This window comes from Macaca fascicularis, chromosome 19 (genome assembly GCF_037993035.2).
Source record: "Macaca fascicularis isolate 582-1 chromosome 19, T2T-MFA8v1.1".
NCBI lineage: Eukaryota > Metazoa > Chordata > Mammalia > Primates > Cercopithecidae > Macaca > Macaca fascicularis.
This window is the reverse complement of record NC_088393.1, coordinates 58,425,125-58,443,609: the sequence shown is the minus strand read 5'-3', so window position 1 is coordinate 58,443,609 and position 18,485 is coordinate 58,425,125. Positions and strand designations below refer to the sequence as shown.

The following is an 18,485-nucleotide window of genomic DNA, read 5'->3' as shown; positions in this document are numbered from 1 at the left end:
GAGGAGAAGAGAAGAATTAACTAGTCTTTGGTCTTTGTATTACTTGGGAGGAGAAGAGAAGAATTAACTAGTCTTTGGTCTTTGTATTACTTGGGAGGAGAAGAGAAGAATTAACTAGTCTTTGGTCTTTGTATTACTTGGGAGGAGAAGAGAAGAATTAACTAGTCTTTGGTCTTTGTATTACTTGGGAGGAGAAGAGAAGAATTAACTAGTCTTTGGCCTTTGTATTATTTGGGAGGAGAAGAGAAGAATTAACTAGTCTTTGGTCTTTGTATTACTTGGGAGGAGAAGAGAAGAATTAACTAGTCTTTGGTCTTTGTATTACTTGGGAGGAGAAGAGAAGAATTAACTAGTCTTTGGTCTTTGTATTACTTGGGAGGAGAAGAGAAGAATTAACTAGTCTTTGGTCTTTGTATTACTTGGGAGGAGAAGAGAAGAATTAACTAGTCTTTGGTCTTTGTATTACTTGGGAGGAGAAGAGAAGAATTAACTGGCTTTGGTCTTTGTATTACTTGGGAGGAGAAGAGAAGAATTAACTAGTCTTTGGTCTTTGTATTACTTGGGAGGAGAAGAGAAGAATTAACTAGTCTTTGGTCTTTGTATTATTTGGGAGGAGAAGAGAAGAATTAACTAGTCTTTGGTCTTTGTATTACTTGGGAGGAGAAGAGAAGAATTAACTAGTCTTTGGTCTTTGTATTATTTGGGAGGAGAAGAGAAGAATTAACTAGTCTTTGGTCTTTGTATTACTTGGGAGGAGAAGAGAAGAATTAACTAGTCTTTGGTCTTTGTATTACTTGGGAGGAGAAGAGAAGAATTAACTAGTCTTTGGCCTTTGTATTACTTGGGAGGAGAAGAGAAGAATTAACTAGTCTTTGGTCTTTGTAGTACTTGGGAGGAGAAGAGAAGAATTAACTAGTCTTTGGTCTTTGTATTACTTGGGAGGAGAAGAGAAGAATTAACTAGTCTTTGGTCTTTGTATTATTTGGGAGGAGAAGAGAAGAATTAACTAGTCTTTGGTCTTTGTATTACTTGGGAGGAGAAGAGAAGAATTAACTAGTCTTTGGTCTTTGTATTACTTGGGAGGAGAAGAGAAGAATTAACTAGTCTTTGGCCTTTGTATTACTTGGGAGGAGAAGAGAAGAATTAACTAGTCTTTGGTCTTTGTAGTACTTGGGAGGAGAAGAGAAGAATTAACTAGTCTTTGGTCTTTGTATTACTTGGGAGGAGAAGAGAAGAATTAACTAGTCTTTGGTCTTTGTATTATTTGGGAGGAGAAGAGAAGAATTAACTAGTCTTTGGTCTTTGTATTACTTGGGAGGAGAAGAGAAGAATTAACTGGCTTTGGTCTTTAGGTATGCATGTTAAATTTTATGGGTGACCACTAAATAAAGAGGAAATATATAAATTCTGAAACAGCAGAGAGAAGAAATGGGATCAGAAGACGTTCAATCAATACAAAGAAGACAGGAAAGGGGAAAGAATAGGCTACAAAATTCAGGACAATCAAAAAGCCCAAAATAACGTCATAGGAAGAATTCCAAATATATTAGTAATTATAGTAAATGTAAATGAGCTAAACTTCCAGTTAAAAAACAGAGATTTCAAATTGACTTAAAATCGAAAGACACGGCCGGGCGCGGTGGCTCACGCCTGTAATCCCAGCACTTTGGGAGGCCGAGACGGGCGGATCACGAGGTCAGGACATCGAGACCATCCTGGCTAACACGGTGAAACCCCGTCTCTACTAAAAAAAAATACAAAAAACTAGCCGGGCGAGGTGGCGGGCGCCTGTAGTCCCAGCTACTCGGGAGGCTGAGGCAGGAGAATGGCCTAAACCCGGGAGGCGGAGCTTGCAGTGAGCTGAGATCCGGCCACTGCACTCCAGCCCGGGCTACAGAGCAAGACTCCGTCTCAAAAAAAAAAAAAAAAAAAAATCGAAAGCTACACCTAAAACATGAGGACAGAAATCATGAAAGTAAAAATGATGACAAACACAAGAAAGGTAATGTAGCTTTAATGATCTCAGACATGTGCACAGGAAGGTAAAAAGCAGCATAGGGGCCGGGCGCGGTGGTTCACGCCTGTAATCCCAGCACTTTGGGAGGCCGAGGCGGGCGGACCACAAGGTCAGGAGATTGAGACTATCCTGGCTAATGCAGTGAAACCCCGTCTCTACTAAAAAATACAAAAAATTAGCCAGGCGTGGTGGCGGGCCCCTGTAGTCCCAGCTACTCGGGAGGCTGAGGCAGGAGAATGGCGGGAACCCGGGAGGCGGAGCTTGCAGTGAGCCGAGATTGCGCCAGTGCACTCCAGCCTGGGCGACAGAGTGAGACTCTATCTCCAAAAAAAAAAAAAAAAAAAAAAAAGAAAAGAAAAGAAAAGAAAAGAAAAAAAGACCAAAAAAAAAACAAAACAAAAAAACAGAAATAGGTTGGAACTAGAACACCAATGCTTTTCAGTTCCCGAGTTCTGTCATATTGATGTCAACATGATTTTGACATGTTGGCATTATCACCCAGGCCAAAAAGCATGAGGGAAACAGGGACCAGCACAACCAGGGTGTTCCCCAGTAAAAGCCTTAGACACTCTAGTCTGTTTTACTCAGCAGACCTTGGCCAAAGTCTGTCATGAACGTGGCCTTGCATAGCGTGCTGGGAATGCAGAAATCGTCCCAACACAGTTTCTGCTCATACCGACTCATAGCCTAGACGAGGAGACCGATGTGCGAAACCAAACTATAGTCACTGCGATAGGGATCGAATAAGAGTGTGTGTGTGTGACTGATGAGGGACCAGGGGTCAAAAAGGGCTTTTCCAAGGAAGGCAATTAGAATTTTCCAGAGAACAAGGAGGAGGACAGTGTAGAAAAGAGGCAGAGCCTGTGCAAATGCAGACGCTGGACAGAGTGTGGCAAGCAGAGGGAACCCCATGCATCTCTCTCATTTCTCTTCTCCCTACTATGGCTAGAGTCAAGGAGAGGGCAGCAGGGCAGGTTCTGAAGGGCCTCTGACACTTTGCCGAGGGTGATAGCCGTGGGAGGGCTGGGAACAGGGATGTGGCAAGGTCTGGACTGTATTTCCGGTCATTCTGACAGCCAGTGTAGAGGAAAGATGCTGAGGGAGAAACCGGAAGCCCAGAGACAGGACCAGTGTTTTTTCTTTTTTTTTTTTTTTTTTAATTTTTGAGACAGAGTCTCACTCTATCACCCAGGCTGGAGTGCAGTGGTGCAATTTCAGCTCACTGCAACCTCCGCCTCCCGGGTTCAAGTGATTCTCCTGCCTCAACCTCCCCAGTAGCTGGGACTACAGGAGCGTGCCACCATGCCAGGGTAAATTTTGGTGGGTTTTGTTGTTGTTATTGTTGTTGTTGTTGTTGTTGTTGTTTTAGTAGAGACGAGATTTCACCGTGTTGGCCAGGCTGGTCTCGAACTCCTAAGCTCAAGCAATCCTCCCGCCTTGGCCTCCCAAAGTACTGGGATTACAGGCATGAGCCACTGCGCCCGGCCAGGACCAGTGTTAATGATCATTATCAGCTGAATTAACAATGAAAAAATATAGATTATTGCATGCTCGCCATGCCCCACACATTCACTGTCTCATCCCAAGCACTCACTGTCTTGCCCAAACATCACAATAACCCCATGGTACCTGTGAGAAAAGTGGGCTCAGAGAGGTTAGGACACTTACCTGAGGCCACACAGCTGGTCAGCAGCAAAGCCAGGATTCAAACCCAGCCTCGACCATCCCCCACAAGGCTGCTCAGCAGGCATTCTGCAGAGAAGAGGAGAGAGAATAGACTGGAATTCTGTTCAAAATAAAGAGACTCCTATTTAAAGCAGCCCTATGCCACATGTTTCAACAAAACCAGGCTTCCCTTTGCAGCAACACCCCCATCCCACTTAGTTCTCAACTGCATTACTAAAGTGATTGGCAGGGGGACCCCACCCCCTCCCTTTGGGAGTGTCCCTTCATCTCCCTTCACACCTCCTTCCCTCTGCAGCAGGGTCACCGCGTACTGAGCTCCGAGCAGCCTCAGGCTGTCTGCCTGTGGCCACGCTGTTGTCACGATCCTCTGTCCAGAGGCACCAAGGAGACTTGGAAAACACACGGTGGGCTGGAGCCCCAGGTGCACACTCCCCAGGGCCGGCAACCCTGCTGAGTCACTTGACTTCACCGAGCCTGGGTCTCCTGTCTCTGAAATGGCATGTGATGCTCACCTCCAGAGCTGCCGGGGGAGTCAGCAGGAGCCTGGGGTGCGGCAGAGGCTCCGGGAGCTGCAGGCAGGAGGCGGGCGTGGAGGGGGCTGAGGCTCAGGGCTCAAACCCTGGCTATGCCACTTCCTGGTCGTGTGGCCTTGCTGAGCCATCTTCCTTCTCTGAAAATTGAGCCTAGGCTGGGCACGGTGGCTCACGCCTGTAATCCCAGCACTTTGAGAGGCCAAGGCGGGCGGATCACCTGAGGTCGGGAGTTCGAGACCAGCCTGACCAACATAGAGAGACCCCACCTCCGTCTCTACTAAAAATACAAAAAAGTAGCCGTGCATGGTGGCACATGCCTGTAATCCCAGCTACTGGGGAGGCTGAGGCAGGAGAATCGCTTGAACCCAGGAGGCGGAGGTTGCGGTGAGCCAAGATGGCGCCACTGCACTCCAGCCTGGGTGACAAGAGCGAAACTCCGTCTCAAAAAAAAAGAGGAGCCTAACAACACGTGCCCTGCGGAGAATCATCACCTGTGCCCAGCGCACGCCTCCAGGTGCCAAGCCCTGAGCTGAATGAGTCTCACCTCAGGCCTTCAGAGCAGCTCTGCAAGGCTGACGTTGTGATGTCCTTTCACAGACAACAGCCCCTCTCCACCTCTGCACCTGCAGGCTGCTTTATCTCCATTCAATCAATAAGCAATGGGGGAATGAATGGAGACCTTTTGGCTGGGTTCAAGAGGGTGAGCAGGAGCTTTCCAGGTGGATGAAAGGGAAGGGCATCCTGAGCAGAGGGAACAGCATGTGCAAAGGTGGAGTGCCCAGCGAGAGGGTCCAGGAACTTATCCTGGCTAACTCGTATCCGAGTGAGGGCTGCGAGTGAGGGGCCATGCAGAGGGGAGCGGGGAGAAAAGCAGATGCCAGGCAGGGCTTCCAATGCAGGCTGAACTTCCCGAGGGCACTGGGGAGCCCTGGAGGCGTCTAGAGGAGGGCAGAGGCAGGGTCAGCTCTGGCATAGCAGGACCCGAGATGGACTAGAGGGAAGAGACTGAAGGCCAGGCAGGAGACTGGGGCAAAGGTCCAGGGAGAGAGGATGAGGCGGGAGCTGGGCTGTGGGGATGGAGAAGAAATGGGGGAAGCTCGCTGCAAGGCATTAAAAGGCATGAAGCCACCTGGCCCTGCTGGCCGACCCATGGGCGAGGCTGCAGCCCCACTTCGGACAGGGAAGGTGAGCTGGGGGGGCCCCACTGAGAAAAAGGACCCTGAAAGGAGGGAGGGCAGGGTGGGGCACAGAGGGTTTGCTGGGAACAAAGGGGGCCCCAGGTCATCTCAGTGTAACCCAGCAAGGGGGAAAGTTCCAGGGGGCTCTTGACAGCACATGGACCAGCAATACCTTTGTTCTTTCTGTATTTATTATTATTATTATTATTATTATCAAGACAAGTCTCTGTCACCCAGGCTGGAGTGCGGTGGCACAATCTCAGCTCACTGCAACCTCCTCCTCCCAAGTTCAAGCATTCTGCCTTAGGCTCCCGAATAGCTGGGATTACAGGCATTCATCGCCATGCCTAGCTAATTTTTGTGTTTTTAGTAGAGACAGGGTTTCACCCCGTTGGCCAGGCTGGTCTTGAACTCCTGACTTCAAATGATCTGCCCACCTCAGCCTCCCAAAGTGCTGGGATTGCAGGCATGAGCCACCGCGCCTGGCCTCCTGGTCCAGGCTTTCTTTTAAAGTCCACCTCATTCTCTGCCTAGCAATCAGTGATGACCCGGACCTCCTCCTCCTGTTATGATTATTGATGTTATCATTATTAATAGAAATAGCAACAGAGCACCTGCTTCGTCAATCACCAGCATTTCCCAGGGAGGTGATAAGTGGCGTTTGGTGAGAAGGGTCCCATGTGTATTATGTTTGGGAACCCAGAGTTGAGCAAAGCAAAGCCGCTGTCTCCCTCTGGCTTCACAGAGCTTCAGCACGCCAGGTGCACCGGAGTCTTGGGGAAGCTCCCAATGCATTGATATGTTTTTTGGCTATTGGTGTTTAGTGTCCCAGGGAATGAGCTCTGAGAACCGGCTCTGAGAAGCTCCAGGTTGGGTTATTCTCCAGACGTTCTCTCCGAGGAAGAATGGCAAGCTCTGGGGACCCCCGGCAGAGGGGGGAGTTTAAGAGCTCCAGCCCAGTCAGGCCAGAGACATTCTCAAGCCCCTGCTTCTCCTGCCCTGGACAGGAGATGCCCACACCCCCCAGCCTCATGCACAGGCACAGTCGCATCTCTGGCTGGGTGCAGAGACCCCAGGCCGGCTTGGGACCCAACTGACCCTCAGGACCCGTGCCTGCGGAGGCATCCTGTTGTAGTCCGCCACTCTCCTACCCCACAAGGCCTGCCCGAGCCCATCCTCAGGCTTCGTCCTGCAGGCTGACCCCCACCAGCTCCCTGCAAACACGTTCACACCCTCTTGCCTGTGAAATAGCATTCACGGAGGTCTCATTCCGTTCTGAAAGCTAGCCATGTTCACTCTGGGAAGTTAGACAAAGCAGAGGCCTATTAAGAAAAAAGTCGGCCGGGCACGGTGGCTCACGCCCATAATCGCAGCACCTATACATAGGTATAGCCGTGGGCCAGTACTCTAGAGAGCCATTCAAATCATGTCTATGAAGCACTTTTCATGATGTAAGAAAATACAATGAGGCCGGGCGCGGTGGCTCACGCCTGTAATCTCAGTACTTTGGGAGGCCGAGGCAGGCAGATCACAAGGTCAGGAGATCGAGACCATCCTGGCTAACACGGTGAAACCCCGTCTTTACTAAAAATACAAAAAACTAGCCGGGAGTGGTGGCGGGCGCCTGTAGTCCCAGCTACTGGGGAGGCTGAGGCAGGAGAATGGCATGAACCCGGGAGGCAGAGCTTGCAGTGAGCCGAGATCGTGCCACTGCACTCCAGCCTGGGTGACAGAGCGAGGCTCCGTCTCAAAAAAAAAAAAAAAAAAAAAATACAAAAATTAGCCAGGCATGGTGGTGTACGCCTGTAATCCCAGCTACTCAGGAGGCTAAGGCAGGAGAATTGCATGAACCCAGGAGGCAGAGGTTGTAGTGAGCCAAGATCGCACCGCTGCACTCCATCCTGGGCAACAGAGTGAGACTCTATCTCAAAAAAAAAAAAAAAAGAAAAGAAAAGTAAAAGATGATGAAAAGATATATCCCTGCATAATATGCATAGAAAAAATTGGAAGGATGTGCCAAATGATTAACATAAATTAACTCTGGGTAGATGTATTTTGGCCAATTTTTATTTTCTTCTCATACCTTTTTCCTAAATGAGTATATATTACTTTAAAAAAGTTTTTTTTATTTTAGAGACACAGTTTCACCTTATTGCCCAAGCTAGTCTGGAACTCCTAACCTCAAGTAATCTGCCTGCCTCGGCCTCCCAAAGTGCTGGGATTACAGGCGTGAGCCACTGTGCCCAGCCTTCGTCTATCCCTTTCACTCTGAGGCTGTGGAGTCCTTCACTGGGCAAGACGCCGTGTAGTTGGGACCCAGTCCCTGCCCTCCCTGGAGGCCTCTGGACTCTGGGCTCCAGGGAACCCAGCCCTGGGGATCCCTGACCAGACTGGGGTGGGTAGACGGGATCAGGACATCCTCCCGTGTTAGTGACCCTGGAACTAGGTGTTGAAGGACCGATGGGGGTAGGTATCCAGGAAAAAAGCAGGAAAGGTGTTCCTGGCAGAGGGAAACGCAGGTGCAAAGCCCGGAAGCAGGAGTGTGTCTGCTGGGCTCAGGGACTTGCCAGAACAGGAGGTGGGGAAAACAAGTAGGGGAGGGAGGAGAAGGTGGTGCCAGGCGGATGAGCTGCTCCAGGGCAGAGACTGTGTCTCATGGGCTCTCACTGTCATTGTCGCCTTGGTGGGCAGCACAGCGCGGCACGGAGAGTCTTGTGCTGGGACTGACGGGCAGTCCTGGGAGGATTGTGAAGGGCCCAGGGGAGGGACAGGAGATCTGTGGGACCTCTTTTTTTTTTTTGAGACCGAGTTTCGCTCTTGTTGCCCAGGCTGGAGTGCAATGGCGTGATCTTAGCTCACCACAACCTCCGCCTCCTGGGTTCAAACGATTCTCCTGCCTTAGCCTCCCTAGTAGCTGGGATTACAGACCCGTGCCCTGCCTAAACAGACCTTTCTAGGGCCTGGAGAGAGAGGGGGAGGGCTGAGGTGCAGCCGGGCCCGTGGGCGTGGAGAGGAGGGAGACTGGAACAGGGAGTCAGAGGACAGGGGGCCAGGATGGGGGCGACCCTGATTTTCTTTGGCAAAGGATGCAGTAAGACAGTTCTTGCCGGGCAGGGTGGCTCACGCCTGTAATCCCAGCACTTTGGGAGGCCGAGTTGGGCAGATCACCTGAGGTCAGGAGTTCAAGACCAACCTGGCCAACATGGTAAAACCCCGTCTCTACTAAAAAAAAAAAAAAAAAAATACAAAAATCAGCCAGGCATGGTGGTGCATGCCTGTAATCCTAGCTACTGGGGCGGCTGAGGCAGGAGAATCACTTGAATCCAGGAGGTGAAGGTTGCAGTGAGCTGAGATCACGCCATTGCACTCCAGCCTGGGCAACAAGAGCGAAACTCGGTCTGGAAAAAAAAAAAAAAAAAAGAGGACGGTTCTTGACCCCAAGAGAGCCTTTCAGGGCAGTGCTTGGGGCTTTGGGTTGGACAGCTCAGGGCTGTAATCCCAAGGGCATGGCACAAGTTTCTCAACGCCAACGATAACAGTAACAATGAGAACAATGATGTGCTGAGCATCCCTGAACACTGAGACCTCATCTCCTCTCCCTCACCCTCCAAAGTGCTTTTCATCATCCTCCTCGTGGTAAGAGTAGGCCTGGAGGTGCAGAGAGCTCAAGTGACAGGCCCTACAACCAGGACGGGGGAGGGGGATTTGAACAGGGCACTGCTCTCCATGGCACATCTGCGACCTCTGTTTCCGTGTCTGTCCGTGGGGAACGGCGATGGGTGGGTGCCAGGTGGCCGAGGGAGACGGGGAGAGGTGCAGGCTCCGGCCAGCCCTGCCCAGCTCTGCCATGGAGCAAGCCACTTCTTCAGGCTCCTGTTTCCTCCGTTTTCTAAAACGGGGCCATCACAGTCCTTGTTCATAGGGCTGCTTGATGGACAAAAGGCAACTGCGTCCACAGAGCATCCCTGAGTGCGGAGTAAACCTGCAGTGTCTCACAGAGCAGCCGCCAGCATCGGGGCTGCTGGCTGGGCCCGGGGACTGCGCGCATTGCTGCTGAGAGGCGCCCTGGACGCCCTGGGTGTAAAACACATGTCGGGTTTCCTTGCATTTCGAAGCTTCACCATAAAGAGTGTAAAATGGCTCAGTCGCAAGTTTTCATCTTGATGACAGGTTCGAATGATAGTATTTTGGACATGTTGCACTAAATAAATACATTCGTAAAGTTGATTTCACCTATTTGGGGTTTTTTTTGTTTGTTTTTGTTTTTAATGTGGCTTCTAGGAAATTTAAAATTACACATGTGGGCTGGGTGTGGTGGCTCATGCCTGTAATCCCAGCACTTTGGGAGGCTGAGACGGTAGGATCGCTTGAGGCCAGGAGTTTGAGACCAGCCTAGGCAACATAAGGAGACCCCGTCGCTACAAAAAATTTAAATAAAAGTTTAGCCAGGTGTGCTGGCACGTGCCTGTAGTCCCAGCTACTCAGGAGGCTGAGGCGGGTGGATCACTTGAGCCCAGAAGGTCAAGGCTGCAGTGAGCTGAGATTGCGCCACTGCACTCCAGCCTGGGCAACACAGCGAGACTCTGTCTTAAAACAAACAAACAAACATTTCACATGTGGTTCACTTTCTATTTCTTTCTTTCTTTTTTTTTTTTTGAGACGGGAGTCTCGCTCTGTCGCCCAGGCTGGAGTGCAGTGGCCGCATCTTGGCTCACTGCAAGCTCCGCCTCCCGGGTTTAGGCCATTCTCCTGCCTCAACCTCCTGAGTAGCTGGGACTACAGGCGCCCGCCACCTCGCCCGGCTAGTTTTTTTTTTTGTATTTTTTAGTAGAGACGTGGTTTCACTGTGTTAACCGGGATGGTCTCGATTTCCTGACCACGTGATCTGCCCATCTCGGCCTCCCAAAGTGCTGGGATTATTACAGGCTTGAGCCACCGCACCCAGCCTCACATTCTGTTTCTATTGGACAGCACCAACATAAATTATTATTATTTTATGACTGTACCTATGCTACCAATATTACCATTTTTTCTGCCTCTCAGGTATATCTGGGTTTGTTTTTGTTTTTGTTTTTGTTTTTTTCCTGAGATGGAGTCTGGCTCTGTCGCCCAGGCTGGAGTGCAGTGGCCGAATCTCAGTTCACTGCAAGCTCCGCCTCCCGGGTTTATGCCATTCTCCTGCCTCAGCCTCCTGAGTAGCTGGGACTACAGGCGCCCGCCACCTCGCCTGGCTAGTTTTTTTGTATTTTTTAGTGGAGGCGGGGTTTCACCATGTTAGCCAGGATGGTCTCGATCTCTTGACCTCGTGATCCGCCTGTCTCGGCCTCCCAAAGTGCTGGGATTACAGGCTTGAGCCACCGCGCCCGGCCCTGGGTTTGGTTTTGTTTTTATCCCTGCTTACTATAAAAGTAATTTTTGTTCATTGAAGAAAAAAAATCACAAAAGAATAAAAATTGTCCATAATTCCCAACAGATAGAGTTCACTGCTAAGAAAACTTGGAGTATGTCCTATGTCCTTCCAGTTTTTTTTTTTTTTTTTTTTTTTAGACAGAGTCTTACTCTGTCACCCAGGCTGAAATGCAATTGGGGGATCTTGGCTCACTGCAACCTCCACCTCCCGAGTTCAAGCAATTCTCCTGCCTCAGCCTCCCAAGTAGCTGGGATTACAGGCGTGAGCCACCATGCCCAGCCTCTTTTTTCTTTTTAAGATGGAGTCTTGCTCTGTCGCCCAGGCCAGAGTACAGTGGCGCCATCTCAGCCCATTGCAACCTCCACCTCCCTCTTGCCTCGGTCTCCCGAGTAACTGGGATTACAGGCGCCCACCACTACCCCCGGCTAATTTTTGTATTTTTAGTAGAGACGGAGTTTTATCATGTTGGCCAGGCTGGTCTCGAACTCCCAACCTCAACTGCTCTGCCCGCCTCGGCCTCCCAAAGTGCTGGGATTACAAGTGTGAGCCACTGCGCCTGGCTTCTTTTTCTCCTTTTTCTTTTGGTGCATATACTCTGATATCTAATTCTTCAGCTTCTTTGTGATGACACAGGATGCATCTGAGGTTCTCAGTTTCCTCTGTTAATACCGTAACACTGCATTCCCCCAGTGCCTGTCCCCTTCTCCCTCGTACACATCACTATCTGGGCTTTGCAAATATGATCCGATGGCTGTGTGGCCTTCTGGGCCTCAGTGCACGCGGCGTGGTGATCAGTAGTGAGGACCCTATGAGATCCTGTCTCCCGTGCTCTAACCCAGCACTGCCTCTCCTGTGGACCCCAGTCCCAGCCCTGAAAGGCGGCAGCCAGGGTCAGAGGTCAAGAGCCAGGACTCTGGAACCAGAGGGCCTGGATCCAATCCCAACTCTGCTGTCAACTTCTGTGTGACCCTGGGCAAGTCACTGCACCTCCCTGGGCCTAATTCATCATCCTTCGTGTGAAACCCTTGAGGTCTGATGCGTTTTGGCATTCTGATATTAGAAACATAATAATAGTTACCATAGGTTTTATAACATCTTAGTGATCTTGAAACATGGGAATTTCTAGAATGAAATGTTTGGATAGTCACGAGTGGGATCAATAAAAGCTTTGGTTTCATGTGACCGTGCGCGGTAGCTCACACCGGTAATCCCAGCACTTTGGAAGGCCAAGCTGGGTGGATCATCTGAGGCCAGGAGTTCGAGACCAGCCTGGCCAACATGGCGAAACCCCATCTTTACTAAAAAGACAAAAAAATTAGCCGGGCGTGGTGGCGGGCACCTGTAGTCCCAGCTACTCGGGAGGCTGAGGCAGGAGAATGGCGTGAACCCGGGAGGTGGAGCTTGCAGTGAGCCGAGATTGTGCCACTGCACTCCAGCCTGGGCAACAGAGCCAGACTCCGTCTCAAAAAAAAAAAAAAAAAGTTATTACCCACAAAGCATTTAGAGCAGTGTCTGGCATCAAAGACTTGTTCAATGTGTCTTAGTTGCTGGTATTAGTATTTTTATTTTTTATTATTTATTTATTTATTTATTTATATATTTATTTTTGGGACGGCGTCTCCCTCTGTCACGCAGGCTGGAGTGCAGTGGCATGATCACAGTTCGCTGCAGCCTTGACCTCCTGGGCTCAAGCGATCCTCCCATCTTAGCCTTCTGAGTAGCTGGGACCACAGGTGCGCACCACCACACAGGGCTAATTTTTGTATTTATTTGTAGAGACAGGGTCTTGCTTTGTTGACCAGGATTGTCTTCAACTCCTGGGCTCAAGTGATCCTCCCACCTCAGCCTCCCAAAGTGCTGGGATTACTGATGTGAACCACCATGCCCAGCCTTATGTTTTTCATTTTTAAAACTAATGCGTAGTAGCCAAGCAAGGTGGTTCATGCCTGTAATATCCCAGCACTTTGGGAGGCCAAGGCAGGCAGATCACTTGAGATCGGGAGTTCAAGACCAGCCTGGCCAACATGGTGAAACCCCGTCTCTACTAAAAATACAAAATTGGCCGGGCACGGTAGCTCACGCCTGTAATCCCAGCACTTTGGCAGGCCGAGGCAGGTGGATCACGAGGTCAGGAGATCGAGACTAGCCTGGCCGACATGGTGAAACCCTGTCTCTACTAAAAATACAAAAATTAGCCAGGCGTGGTGGCACACGCCTGTAATCCCAGCTACTCGGGAGACTGAGGCAGGATAATCGCTAGAACCCGGCAGGCGGAGATGGCAGTGAGCCGAGATTGTGCGACTGCACTCCAGCCTGGGTGACAGAGCAAGACTCTGTCTCAAAAATAAAATAAAATAATGTATCACTGGCATGGAATAAAATACCCTCATTTTAAGTGTAGTTTGGGGAGTCTTAACAGTCGCCTTCCGTCATGTAACCACCATGCCAATGTGGCACGTGTCAGTCACCCCACAAAGCTCTCTCACACTCTTCCCTGTCTGCCCCAGACACCTCACCCACCCACACACGCAGAGACGCCCACTTAGAACACCCAGAGCACAGTGTGGACGGATCCACCACGCCAGCGCCTTTGGGTTCGGCTTCTTTTGCTCAGCCTCACCCCAGAGACATTCTTCCAGGGGTTCACAGTAGCCAGGTCCCTTTTGTGGCTGAGCCGCAGCATCCTCCACACGGCCACACCTCCCAGTGTTTGTCCATTCACCTGCTGATTGTCATTTGGGCCGTCTCCAGCTTAGGCAGTCCAGAGAAAAAAAATGCTGTGAACACCCACGTAGAAGCCGTTGCGTGGACATCTGCCTTCATTTCTCTTGAGGAAATACCCAGGAATGGAACAGCCAGGTTGGATGGCCACTCCAGTTTTAACTTTTTTTTCAAAAGTTTTTTCCTCCTCAATCCCAAAATTCTTGTTTTTACATTTCTTTTTAAATTCTTTTTTGTAGAGACAAGGTCTCCCAATGTTGCCCAGACTGGCCTCAAGTTTCGGGGCTCAGGTGATCCTCTCACCTTGGCCTCCCAGAGTGCTGGGATTATAGACATGAGCCACTGTGCCTGGCCCCCAAAATTTTTTTTTTTTTTTTTTTTTTGAGATGGAGTCTCGCTCTGTCACCCAGACTGGAGTGAGGTGACACGATCTCAGCTCACAGCAACCTCTGCCTCCCAGGTTCAAACAAGTCTCCTGCCTCAGCCTCCCAAGTAGCTGGGATTACAGGCATGCACCACCACGCCCAGCTAATTTTTGTATTTTTAGTAGAGACGGGGTTTCACCATGTTGGCCAGGCTGGTCTTGAACTCCTGACCTCAGGTAATCTACCCACTGCAGCCTCCCAAAGTGCTGGCATACAGGTGTGAGCACCACACCTGGTCATCCCCAAAATTCTTGAATCCAGTTTTAACTTTGTAAGTAACTATCTTTTTTCATTTTCTTGTTTGTTCGTTTTTCATTCTTTCTTTCTTTTTTTTTTTTTTTTTTTTGACAGGGTTTTACTTCATTGCCCAGGCTAGAGTGCAGTAGTGTGATCAGAGCTCACTGCAGACTTCCCTTTCCAGGCTCACGCAATCCTCCCACCTCAGCCTCCCTAGTAGCAGGGACAACAGGCACATGCCACCACGCCTGGCTAATTTGTTTATTTTATTTTATTTTATTTTTACTTTTGTAGAGATGGGGTTTATGTGCTGTTGCCCAGTCTGATCTTGATCTCCTGGGCTCAAGTGATCTGCCCACCTCAGCCTCCCAAAGTGCTGGGATTATAGGCATGAGCCACCCCGTGCCTAGTCCCCCAAAATTCTTGAATCCAGTTTTTTTGTTTATTTCTACACGGAGTCTTGCTCTGTTGCCCAGGCAGGAGTGCAGTGGCACTATCTCGGCTCACTGCAAACTTTGCCTCCTGGGTTCAAGTGATTCTCGTGCCTCAGTCTCCCAAGTAGCTGGGATTACAGGCACACGCCACCACACTTGGCTAATTTTTGTATTTTTAGTAGAGACAGGGTTTTACTCGAACTCCTGACCTCAAGTGATCCATCTGCCTCAGCCTCCCAAAGTGCTGCGATTACAGGCGTGAGCCACCGCACCCAGCCTTGACCCCAGTTTTAACTTCATAAGAAACTCATCAAACCATGTTGCAATGTGGTCGTACCGTCACAGCACAGCACAGGAGATCCAGCCACCCGACCCCGCCTGCTCCCGGGACCTTGGTGATCCCCCCACGGCCCTTGTCAGTATCTCCATGACTGATCCGTGTCTCCCTCTCCCCAGGTGATCCGGACGGACACGTTCAAGCACTTGCGGCACCTGGAGATTCTGCAGCTGAGCAAGAACCTGGTTCGCAAGATCGAGGTGGGTGCCTTCAACGGGCTGCCCAGCCTCAACACGCTGGAGCTTTTTGACAACCGGCTGACCACGGTGCCCACGCAGGCCTTCGAGTACCTGTCCAAGCTGCGGGAGCTCTGGCTGCGCAACAACCCCATCGAGAGCATCCCCTCGTACGCCTTCAACCGCGTGCCCTCGCTGCGGCGCCTGGACCTGGGCGAGCTCAAGCGGCTGGAGTACATCTCGGAGGCGGCCTTCGAGGGGCTGGTCAACCTGCGCTACCTCAACCTGGGCATGTGCAACCTCAAGGACATCCCCAACCTGACGGCCCTGGTGCGCCTGGAGGAGCTGGAGCTGTCAGGTAACCGGCTGGATCTGATCCGCCCGGGCTCCTTCCAGGGTCTCACCAGTCTGCGCAAGCTGTGGCTCATGCACGCCCAGGTAGCCACCATCGAGCGCAACGCCTTCGACGACCTCAAGTCGCTGGAGGAGCTCAACCTGTCCCACAACAACCTGATGTCGCTGCCCCACGACCTCTTCACGCCCCTGCACCGCCTCGAGCGCGTGCACCTCAACCACAACCCCTGGCATTGCAACTGCGACGTGCTCTGGCTGAGCTGGTGGCTCAAAGAGACGGTGCCCAGCAACACGACGTGCTGCGCCCGCTGTCATGCCCCCGCCGGCCTCAAGGGGCGCTACATTGGGGAGCTGGACCAGTCGCATTTCACCTGCTACGCGCCCGTCATCGTGGAGCCGCCCACTGACCTCAACGTCACCGAGGGCATGGCTGCCGAGCTCAAATGCCGCACGGGCACCTCCATGACCTCCGTCAACTGGCTGACGCCCAACGGCACCCTCATGACCCACGGCTCCTACCGCGTGCGCATCTCCGTCCTGCATGACGGCACGCTCAACTTCACCAACGTCACCGTGCAGGACACGGGCCAGTACACGTGCATGGTGACGAACTCGGCCGGCAACACCACCGCCTCGGCCACGCTCAACGTCTCGGCCGTGGACCCCGTGGCGGCCGGGGGCACCGGCGGCGGCGGGGGCGGCCCTGGGGGCGGTGGTGGTGTTGGAGGGGGCAGTGGCGGCTACACCTACTTCACCACGGTGACCGTGGAGACCCTGGAGACGCAGCCCGGAGAGGAGGCCCTGCAGCCGCGGGGGACGGAGAAGGAACCGCCGGGGCCCACGACGGACGGTGTCTGGGGCGGGGGCCGGCCCGGGGACGCGGCCGGTCCTGCCTCGTCGTCTACCACGGCACCCGCCCCGCGCTCCTCGCGGCCCACGGAGAAGGCGTTCACGGTGCCCATCACGGATGTGACGGAGAACGCCCTCAAGGACCTGGACGACGTCATGAAGACCACCAAGATCATCATTGGCTGCTTCGTGGCCATCACGTTCATGGCCGCGGTGATGCTCGTGGCCTTCTACAAGCTGCGCAAGCAGCACCAGCTCCACAAGCACCACGGGCCCACGCGCACCGTGGAGATCATCAACGTGGAGGACGAGCTGCCCGCCGCCTCGGCTGTGTCCGTGGCCGCCGCGGCCGCCGCGGCCGGTGGGGGTGGCGTGGGCGGGGACAGCCACCTGGCCCTGCCCGCTCTGGAGCGAGACCACCTCAACCACCACCACTACGTGGCTGCCGCCTTCAAGGCGCACTACAGCAGCAACCCCAGCGGCGGGGGCTGCGGGGGCAAAGGCCCGCCCGGCCTCAACTCCATCCACGAACCTCTGCTCTTCAAGAGCGGCTCCAAGGAGAACGTGCAAGAGACGCAGATCTGAGGCGGTGGGGCCTGGCGGGCAAGGGGCATGGAGCCCCCCACCCGGGTCCCAGCCCGGGCACAGCCTGACCGGGACCCCTCCCTCCCACAGCCCAGCCCACCTTCTGGGACCATGCAGGGAATTGGGGAGAGGTGGCTTCCAGCCCCATCTGGGGCTCGGACCCCCAGTGAGGACAGGGTGGGGCTCCAGGAACGGAGTCTCTGGGGTCCTTGCCTCACCCCCGCCAATCCTCGGTGACGGGAGGGGACGTGGGACCCAGGAGAAGTGGCGTTTCCTCCTCGCGCTCCGCGTTTCCTCCTCGCTCTCCCGACCAAGCGTTCCCGGCCCGCCGCCTTCCAGGGGACACAGGAGCTTTTTCCAGGGGTGTCCTTTCCCCTCGGCCCCAGACACCCTCCTTTTACGGTTCAGTTTTTGCAGTTTGACGCCCGTCCCTCCCTCCCACTCCTCCGCCCTCAAAACTGAAGAGATGGACACGTCGCCAGAGCTCCCGGCCGGCGGTCCCTGTCGTCGGCAGAGGGTGGCAGCCTCCACCCGCCCCAGCCCCACCTGCCCCACAGACACTTTTGATACTGAAGGGAGGTTTGCGTCAACGACTACCTGCTCTGTAATTACTTTAAAAAAAAAACATGGAAAAAGTAAAAAATTATTTTTTTCGGTCATGAAAGCACGGAGGAGAGAAAACAAAGTGAATGTGGGTGGGGGCGGAAGGAGAGGCTGGAGAGCCAGCCTCGCAGCCCCGTCGGGAGGGTGGGCCCCGCGCACCTCCGGGTGGTCTTAGGCCCTTCAGCCTTCACGCTGGAGACCCCAGAGAAGGTCTGATTCCCTCTCCTCCTAAACTCCTCCCCTAGCACCGCCACGCCACACGCAAACCCGGGTGGGAACTTAGAACAAAGGAAATCTATAGTCCCACAGTCCCGGAGGCTGGATGTGATCAAAGTGCCAGGAGGACCACGCTCTCTCTGAAACCTGGGGGTACCTCCGGGGGCTTCCTGCCTCGCCAGCTTCTGGTGGCCCCAGGCTGTCCTGGCTGGTGGCTGTATTATATCACCCCAGTCTTCCAGCGCCTGCCCCTGTAGCCTCTCATCTCGTCCCTCTGTGTGCGTCTGTGTCCAACTCCCCCGCCTTTTTTTTTTTTTTTTTAATTGAGATGGAGTTTCATTCTTGTCGCCCAGGCTGGAATGCAGTGGCACAATCTTGGCTCACTGCAACCTCTGCTTCTCAGCTTCAAGCGATTCTCCTGCCTCAGCCTCCCAAGTAGCTGGCATTACAGGCGTGCGCCACCACACCTGGCTAAATTTTGTATTTTTAGTAGAGACGGGTTTCACCACATTGACCAGGCTGCTTTCAAACTCCTAACCTCAGGTGATCCACTCGCCTCGGCCTCTCAAAGTGCTCGATTACAGGCATGAGTCACCGCGCCTGACTTTTTTTTTTTTTTTTTGAGACAGAGTCTCGCTCTGTTGTCCAGGCTGGAGTGCAGTGGCACAATTTCAGCGCACCAAAGCCTCTGCCTCCCAGGCTCAAGTGAATCTCCTCCCTCAGC

The 18,485-nt window shown here is 52.5% G+C and overlaps 1 protein-coding gene across 4 annotated transcripts in view; it reads left to right on the top strand.

The window, feature by feature from the left end:
- The window catches only part of LRRC4B (leucine rich repeat containing 4B), a 55,863-nt gene extending 38,469 nt beyond the window's left edge, over nucleotides 1-17,394 (top strand). For all 4 annotated transcript variants that reach the window (XM_065535759.2, XM_005590025.5, XM_045380425.3 and 1 more), the window contains one exon: nucleotides 15,098-17,394. In XM_065535759.2, coding sequence (XP_065391831.1) covers nucleotides 15,098-16,942 — 1,845 coding nt within the window. In that variant the 3' untranslated portion in view covers nucleotides 16,943-17,394. The remainder of the gene's footprint in view (nucleotides 1-15,097) is intronic.
- The last annotated feature ends 1,091 nt before the right edge of the window (nucleotides 17,395-18,485 follow it).